General features: G+C 43.0%; 2 protein-coding genes across 4 annotated transcripts; one reads left to right on the top strand and one right to left on the bottom strand.

Moving 5' to 3' along the window:
- The first annotated feature begins 512 nt into the window (after positions 1-512).
- On the top strand, positions 513-3,324 carry LOC147435118 (GroES-like zinc-binding alcohol dehydrogenase family protein). Of its 2 annotated transcripts, XM_086491464.1 has the most exons (8): positions 513-844; positions 1,396-1,531; positions 1,663-1,732; positions 1,808-1,901; positions 2,052-2,265; positions 2,371-2,512; positions 2,600-2,770; positions 2,932-3,324. In XM_086491464.1, exons 1-8 carry the CDS (start codon positions 598-600, stop codon positions 3,118-3,120), a joined length of 1,263 nt encoding a protein of 420 aa, XP_086347590.1. In that variant the 5' UTR covers positions 513-597; the 3' UTR covers positions 3,121-3,324. The 2 variants fall into 2 exon arrangements, with proteins under 2 accessions (XP_086347590.1, XP_086347591.1); XM_086491465.1 differs by lacking the exon at positions 1,396-1,531 and having other exon boundaries at positions 711-844.
- Positions 3,325-5,756: 2,432 nt separating this feature from the next.
- Positions 5,757-7,928, bottom strand: LOC147435117 (uncharacterized). Of its 2 annotated transcripts, none has more exons than XM_086491463.1 (3): positions 7,548-7,928; positions 7,125-7,185; positions 5,757-7,044 (listed from the first exon to the last, which is right to left on the bottom strand). In XM_086491463.1, the coding sequence occupies exons 1-3, from the start codon at positions 7,701-7,703 to the stop codon at positions 6,044-6,046; spliced, it is 1,218 nt and encodes a 405-aa protein (XP_086347589.1). In that variant the 5' UTR covers positions 7,704-7,928; the 3' UTR covers positions 5,757-6,043. The 2 variants fall into 2 exon arrangements, with proteins under 2 accessions (XP_086347589.1, XP_086347588.1); XM_086491462.1 differs by having other exon boundaries at positions 7,125-7,191; positions 7,548-7,927.
- Between the last annotated feature and the right edge of the window lie 265 nt (positions 7,929-8,193).

Below are 8,193 nucleotides of genomic sequence, written 5' to 3'. Positions count from 1 at the left end.
TCTAGCTGGGTGTTCCAACACCATAAATGGGCGTTTCCACTTCCAGCACCACAGATTAGAGGATGAGAAGGCAGTAGGTTCCGCGTTTGATGGTTCCATTAAAGCTCATGCATGAGCAAAGCCATCATCGCCTACTAGCATCATAGCCTACTCTCTCTCTCTCTCTCTCCCTCTCTCTCTCTCTCCCGCTTGCAAAGAGTGGACACAGACAAACTTGCAGTGACAAAGCTCCGAGCTGCTTCTAGGGAACTTGCAAATTGCTTGTAGAGAATATCGAACTGCTTTTGAGAGCAATTGAGCAACAAAGAGTGCTTCTTTTATTTTATTCACTTGGTAGCTTTTCACGTGGAGTTTTTATTTAGAGCTTTTCATGGCAGCGATGTTTAAAAATAAATTAAAAAATCAATGCCACGTCTCACCAAGTAACAAGTTTGCAAATTAGAAGGTTAAAGCATTACAAGATGTAAAGTTGCGCCCAATTTATCCGGAAGAGTGCCGAGCGCGGTAGGAGTGTGGAACGAAGCTCCGCCAATTTAAATACGAACAGGACAAAGTAGGAAGCTCTGAGACCAGAGAGAGAGAGAGAGAGAGACAGAGATGAAGGCAAGGGCAGCCCGGTTCGTGGCGAAGCAGGGCAGGTGGTCAGGAGTCAAGCAGGTACGATGGATGAGTAGTAGTACGGGAGAGAAAGGGAGTGAGCGCGAGGGGCTTTCGCAACACTTAGTGGGCAACCTGCCGTCCACCATGCGTGCTGCTGTCTTCTGGGAGCCAGGCCGCCCCATGACCATCGAGGACATCAACATGCCCCGCCCCAAAGCTGGCGAAATCCTCATCAAAACCAAAGGTGCTTTCCCGATCAACTGATCTGTGTGTGTGCGTGCTTGTGTGTGTGTGTGAGAGAGAGAGAGAGAGAGAGAGAGAGAGAGAGAGAGAGAGAGAGAGAGAGAGAGAGAGAGAGAGAGAGAGAGAGAGAGAGAGAGATCTATGGGCAAGAAAGGTTGCAGCCGTGCAGCCAATATCTCATACACAAAGGACATGAGTATGATAGGCCTCTGTTTGCAAAGATGAGACCCTTTGGTTAAGAAAAATCATTCATGTGCGTGCGTTGGCCTGCGCATGATCCTGCTTGTAACATTATCCTCTCTTTTTTTGGTAATCATGCATCACTGGGGTTGTCACCTTTGGCATGTAAAAGCCCAGCGGTTGTAATTTGCCTTCAGGCTTTGAGGTATCTTGTATTGTAGCAAGTGCAGCATTGTCAACAATTCGAAGCACCAAGTTTTGTTTAATTTCCTAAAAGGATCATCAGAGAGGTTGCGTTCGATGTTTTAAGCCCAGCTTTTTGAAGGATTAATGTTTGAGCCCCGCTTTAATGCTACATACATGCTCGTGTAGCTTGTGGAGTCTGCCACTCGGATTTGCACATAATAAAAAAAGACCAGCCCTTTCCGCTTCCAGCAGTGTTAGGCCATGAGGTAGCTGGTGAGGTAGTGGAACATGGCCACCTTACGGATGAACCCACCATTAAGAGGTGAGACAGACAGATTAATGTGTTTTATATCATCTCTAGCTTATGGCTAGTTTTGGATCTTCCTATTTCTAGTGCGTGCCTCATATTAGTACAGAAATTCTCAGTTTAGTTCATAATTTTTGTTTCATCAGATTTCCGCTTGGATCACGTGTCGTCGGAGCTTTTATTATGCCATGTGGAGGATGCTTTTATTGTGTGAAGGTATACGTCAGAGTTTGATTCTGACTCCTTGTTGCCTGCATCAGTTTCCCCATTTTTTCTCCACTTGTTTTGTAGGGCCAAGAAGATTTATGCGAAACCTTTTTTCACTACAGTAGAGGAAAAGGCACATTATATGATGGAGAAACACGTTTGTTTCAACATAGCACAGGTAATTAAATCGATTTGACTATACAACATGGTGTGTCTAAGGTTCTTACTTCTTTTATGTCACTTAGGTATTAAAAGCTATCGGGTATTCCCAGGGTTTTTTCAGCATATCATATTGATGCTAAGGATTCTTTGTTTCCTGCATATTCAGGAAAGCCTATCCACATGTACAGTATGGGTGGTCTTGCTGAGTATTGCGTGGTTCCGGCTAATGGACTTGCAGTTATCCCAGAGTCTCTGCCTTTCAGCGAGTCAGCCATCCTTGGTTGTGCCGTCTTTACAGCTTATGGGGCCATGAAGAATGCGGCAGACATGCGACCAGGGGATACGGTAGCTATAATTGGAGTTGGAGGTGTAGGATCCAGGTCACAACACTGAGTGTCTTTGCATTGAATATTCTCAAGCAATGTGTGTATGTGTGTCGGTTTGGAAGGTTTGCTATTTACATATATTTTCCTCTGTTGCTTCAGCTGTGTGCAGCTAGCTCGACCCTTTGGAGGAAGAACAATTATTGCAGTTGATATTGATGACAAAAAGTTGGAGAAGGCCAAAGCTCTTGGTGCCACACACACAATAAATGGAGTTAAAGAGGATGTTCTGAAGAGGATAAAGGTCAGCTTTGCATCGCTATTAATGATGCTTTTTGTATGTGAAGCCGTTTAACTGGGATAAATTAACCGTTGTTCGCTGGGATTGTAGGAAATCACTGGTGGCAGGGGTGTGGACATAGCCATTGAAGCGCTAGGAAATAGAAAGACATTTGCTCAATGTATCGAGGCCATTAGAGATGGGGGGAAAGCTGTTATTGTTGGGCTAGCTCCTTTGGGTGCCTTGGGTGAAGTAGACTTGGTTCGACTTGTTCGAAGACAGGTAAATTTCATCCCTCTCTTGCTGAGTTACACCCTCTGATGACTCTGGGTTCAATTTAGATCCCTTTTGCTTGACCAAATTGCCAGTTTTCAGAGTACCAGACACTCTGATTCGTATTGGCCGGAATTTATTGACAATGTCTCCAATTTTGAGATGGTCAGGTAAAAATAGTTGGCTCTTATGGAGCGAGAGCTAGAAAGGATTTGCCGGCGCTTGTGGGACTCGCAGAAATTGGAGTTTTTGACTTAAAAGAGTCCGTTACAAAGAAGTGCACATTGGAAGAGGCTGATCAAACATATGCAGCACTTGATGAAGGCAAGATACTGGGGCGAGCTGTGGTAGAGATGTAAAATCCTTTGCACTAAATGCATGGATGAAGATGACGAAGTTGGGCGTTTTTGTCATTCATAAAGTTAATTACAAGCTGTGTATACACTTTTGAAAGTAAAACCTGTAAATATTGAGAACAGATGAAGAATTCAGACACCCTACCGCAGGGCTTCAAGTGTAAATTTTGATCAAATAAATTCAACATCACTAGCCTCACAGAAAAATGCGCATGCGAGATTTTTTTGTCAACTGAGATAAAAAATCATTCCATCAGACACTATGAAACTTGCTTTGCAGACTTGCCTGTCTGTGAAATGCAAAAGAATAAATGCTAAGAAAAAAATTGTTCAACTCATGCTCGATGAAAAATCATTCCATCATACACTGAAACTTGCTTTGCAGACTTGCCTGTCTGTGAAATGCAAAAGAATAAATGCTAAGAAGAAAATTGTTCAACTAAATTGCCTACTTATTACTACTTTGTAGTCATAGTATCTATGTTGACAGTATGATGCTCGGTAGCTTTGTGGTTGTGGCCAGTAGAAGTATGTCTCAATGCGTTGCCTCTGTGTCCCTGTGCTGCAAACCACATGTCACATACACATCGTGCTTTTCGGCATCAAAAACTCTATCTTGAGAGAATAGGCTGTAGCAGGGTTACAGTCACTTGCACTAGACAGGCAGTTACAGCTACAGTTGGTCTTTGGTTCATATTTGGTGCACACTTGACTGATGGACCAGGGTTGTGTCAGTGGTCTAGTGGTCCAGAGGCGCTTGGCAGGACAACGAGGAGTGGTATGTATCATGTTATATGATTAAAGGAAACTACAAGGCTGCATAAACATCTTACAAGCTCATAATTTCTTTTTGCTTATACTGACTAAAAGACGAAAACTAAGCAAAATATCATACCTTGTCTTTGATGATAGGAGTGGTACCCATTTATAGATCCAGAATTTTTGAAAAAGTACACTTTCAATGTGACCACTTAGATTTACAGGCGATCTAATTTTACCCACCATACCTGATGCCCTCTCCTTCATTTTCATCCCTCCCTTGCCATTGTCCCACCTCCATCCTTCCTTGTCTGTTGTTGCTTACAACGAAGCTTTAGAGGTGCTTCTTGCTGTTGGGACTAGCATCCCTTGCACCACCTATAGCTACTCAACAGTTCTAACTTTAAGAAGTCATTATTTCACGCTATACACAATATGGTGCAATGCTGGAGTCTTGTTCTCAACTGATTGGATGGGTATAGATAACATCCAAGCAAGCCTTCATCCTTAGTTCTAGAATTGTGTGACTCACAGTTATGATTTCTACAACAGGGAGGATTTCTCAGTGCAGTTGTCAAAACATGTTTTAAGGGCCCTATGACAGATAACATGCATAAGTATGTTAACTATCCAAGGAAATAGAAAACCTGTTAGCTTCATTCTTTGATTTGTTCCTGCACGACACTACCAATGGACTTGCCAAATCTGCTGTGAGATGTCATGAATCTTTAAAAGAGCTTTGAGACGGCCTTCGAGGAGGTTTTGTAAAAGAAAGAACTTTCTCATAAAGAACGTAGTTTAATGGCTCTATAAAAGAAAAATTGCTATTAAAAACACACAATTTACATTCACCATGATCATGTTCTCGACTTTCAAACAGGATCATGTCATCCCACAGTATCACTTGTAATTGACCAAAATTCCTTTACCAAATATAGCAACTGATTCTGGAATATGAAAATAAAATTTTGACTCACAACCTCTTTACAAACCATATTCTCATGATCACAACTTTTCAATTTTGCTGAATGGCATTCCATTCATAGATCTTGTCTACAAACATCTCATCCTGTCTAAGGATACAGAAGTTATGTCCATAGACATCAAATTACATAATGCGATATGCTAGCTTGTACATGTACAGTTGTGGGAGAGGAGATCCAAAACTGCACACAGTCTTCACCGTGATGTACACAGAACGAGCATGAGGAACATAAGCATTCATATTCGGTGGCAAAATCCTTCATGGCAGGCAGCTATGAAAACACCAAACCATCCCTAACAAGCACTTCAGCCATCTAAAGCTGAAAATGCAACTTCATCTAAAAAATAGTGTCATTAAAAATCTGGTAATACCCAAGCAATGGCTGCATTTGATAGTCCTAAAAACATGAAACATTTACATTCACACACAGGACTCATTACCAGCAAACTAAACGCATCAAACCTCATCAACCTTGAGAAATATGACATAATGCTCATTTACAAACTGATAAACCTATAGCCCACTTGATGCTTGCAAATGTTTGTACTAAAAGCATGAAGCATTTACATCCATTTGAAGGACACATTGTCAATGAAGTAGATGCATCAACCCTCATCATCAACTGTGGCCTCAGCAACTTGCTACTACCAACAATGCGGCTTTCAAAATCGTGAATCTCCAAGTCGAAAGCAAACGAGGACTGCTAGTAAAAGTGAAAAAAAAAACAGTGGAACTTTTTGTCTATAATGTAAGTTGCAAACAGAGGACTTCTTCATGTTCAGTCTCCACTTTCCTTTCTGAGTAACATTTTTCCAGAAGAATCAATTTGCTGCTACTATAATATTTCAGAGATAAAGGCTAGCAAGTAACTAAGGTACTATGCACAAAACGCACGTAAATAAAGTAGTTCAATCTTTGATTAAATAGTAGGTCCAAAAATTTACAATGAAAGCCCGCCCTTGATACTACTCAAAGTAATTAAATGCACTGAAGCCACGCACACAATCAAAAACAAGTTAGTCATCACTAACCTCAGATTGCACTGCGTGAGAAAACCTTTTCTGACAACATATCATAGCATTACAAGGTAGCTCACCTCTGGTTTAGCATGTGAGACATAATGCTAGCCAGCACCTTCCAATAAAGCTGAACAATCAGCCCAACAAGAAACCAAAAGCAATGCTATACTCTTGGCCTCACGCTAGAAGTGCGAGAGAGTTTCAACACAGCTTCAGAATTGTACGACTTTCTACATCCAGGGCACCTCCCATCTCCAACGAGGATCCGATTATGGCAGAACAGGCAAAGACGGAATCCGCACGAACAGGGAACAAAGGAAGAGTCCGTGGTGTCCAGTTCCTCAGTGCAGATAGGACAATGGGAAGGAGGTGGAGGCAGGCCCCAAACGCTTCCATGTGAGGCCGCCCACAAAGAAGGGCCTGACTGGAGCGGAAAACTGTGCTGCTTGGACAAGCGTGGCAGTGTTGGGGGTCTTGAGACATCGTCAGGTCGCCAGGCCCTGCCTGCATCAGCCCTTGTTCTTGATCCACAATTCCCAGATCTGTACTTACTCTCTGGTTTCAAAATGCACTTGTCCATGCCAGAGCTTGACAAGCTTTTTAACTCCCCCGGCCTATTCAACGATGAACACTGGTCTGCTGGCTTCACTGGTTTAACATCATCAACAGTTGCTTGCACATGTAAGGCATCGGCAACAGCCTCCCAATCCTCCTCGTCATTCTCATCGTCGCTGCTACTACTCACCTGGCTACTATTGGATTGGCTCGAGCTAGTATCGCTGGTTGACCATATTCCCGGGGCATCCAATCTTCGTGCCTGACCAGCTTTTCGCTCTTGTTCCCTATGATCCAAAGGTTTGGCAGGCCCAGCATTGGAGCATGCTGTGCTCTGTTGAGGGGTCAAGGGTTTGTGTTTATCCAAAAGCGAGCCTCCCTGAATACAAAAACGTGCTTCTGACCACAAGTGCCCTATCTCATGAGCGGAGGTGGATCCTACTGGTCGCCGCTTGAGTTGTGAATCCTCTAATCCCTCCTTGTCAACCAAAGTGCCCATGTCTAGTTCCCCTGGTGCTGTCTGCAGAAGCATCTCTTTCTCATCCCTGTCATCCTGACTTGATGAACGACTTGATGCGCAACTATCGGGTTTGACAACTTTACTGGACACTGATGCACAAAAATACAAGATTTTGAATGAGGAGATGACAAACGATGAAGTTTTTCTTCCACCATAGAACCCAAAATACCTTGTGATAACCATTGTTCACGGCGAGCATCCATCTTGCATTGTTTCAATTTGGCTGCCCTCTGCACCTTCAATGCCAGATATTTGAAGCGCATAAATAATAAATCATGTAATTAGATTGTGCGCAAAAACAAGTGCAGTAAATCATAGACAACCAACGAAAGACTTTCTGAACGGCCCTACATCTATCTATTTACTTGATTAGAAAACACTGATGTTTTGACAACAAAAAAGGACATTTTCACATAACTTGAAAGTACTGAATGACAGAAGTGTAACATGCCATCGCGTAAAAAAACAAAACAATGCGGAGTAATGTAAAACAGCATGTTCATGCCATATCCAGAAATCAAGTTGCAGTGAAACTAATAAATCCAAAAAGGAACACGGTTCAATTTGCAGAATGGAAAATATTGAGCATTACTCTTTTCTTCTTGCCGCATTCATTGGGAGATGGCGCTGCAAGGGATTTGTCCGCTTTAGAGGGAAGGCATGAAACAAAGCCATCATCACCGACGGCGGAGGACTTCTCAGGATTGAAGAGAGTTTGCTGGTCCATGTGAGCATCCATCTGACACATGAAAATATCCACACAAAAAGACCTTCTGGAGGGTGGAGAGGGATTAGGTTACGCTTTACGCAGATGAAAACCGAGACTAGAGAAGGAATGAGGACGTGGAAATCTCAGAGCAGTCAAGCTCCTGGCTATGCCGAAACGCTGCGGCGCTTGCACCTGCTTTTTCCTCTGTGTGTGTAAGTTATCGCCCTTCTCACTAATGCTGCTGCGAACGCGAAAGCGGAAACGAAAACGAAAACGATAAAATGGAAAGGGGAAGGAAGATCACCGACCGAGCCTGCGGTGGAGGACGACCCTCCGAACCTCCGTTGGTTCGGTCTCCTTAGCCTTGGTACCGAGCCTATATCGAGGGCTTCCTTTGGGATGGTGTGTACTTTTCTAAGAGAGTTCTTTGTTCCAAGCGAAAGCCCTCGCCCTAAGATTTTTTTGTTAAAGTTTGTTGAGGTGCCTTGTCGATAGGCTCATAGACTCATAGAAGTATACAATTGACAGT

This window comes from Adiantum capillus-veneris, chromosome 19, assembly GCF_014529385.1.
Source record: "Adiantum capillus-veneris isolate H3 chromosome 19, ASM1452938v2, whole genome shotgun sequence".
Taxonomy (NCBI): domain Eukaryota; kingdom Viridiplantae; phylum Streptophyta; class Polypodiopsida; order Polypodiales; family Pteridaceae; genus Adiantum; species Adiantum capillus-veneris.
This window is presented reverse-complemented; position numbering and strand designations above follow the sequence as displayed.

Excerpts from the sequence above, each read along its gene's own strand:
- LOC147435118 (XM_086491464.1), top strand. The coding sequence starts at position 598 with ATGAAGGCAAGGGCAGCCCGGTTCGTGGCGAAGCAGGGCAGGTGGTCA. Across the intron at positions 1,902-2,051 it reads TTTGTTTCAACATAGCACAG|GAAAGCCTATCCACATGTAC; the intron begins GTAATTAAATCG and ends CTGCATATTCAG. Across the intron at positions 2,266-2,370 it reads GTTGGAGGTGTAGGATCCAG|CTGTGTGCAGCTAGCTCGAC; the intron begins GTCACAACACTG and ends CTGTTGCTTCAG.
- LOC147435117 (XM_086491462.1), bottom strand. The coding sequence starts at position 7,703 with ATGTGTCAGATGGATGCTCACATGGACCAGCAAACTCTCTTCAATCCT. Across the intron at positions 7,192-7,547 it reads AATGCGGCAAGAAGAAAAGA|GTGCAGAGGGCAGCCAAATT; the intron begins GTAATGCTCAAT and ends CTGGCATTGAAG. Across the intron at positions 7,045-7,124 it reads TGAACAATGGTTATCACAAG|TGTCCAGTAAAGTTGTCAAA; the intron begins GTATTTTGGGTT and ends TTTGTGCATCAG.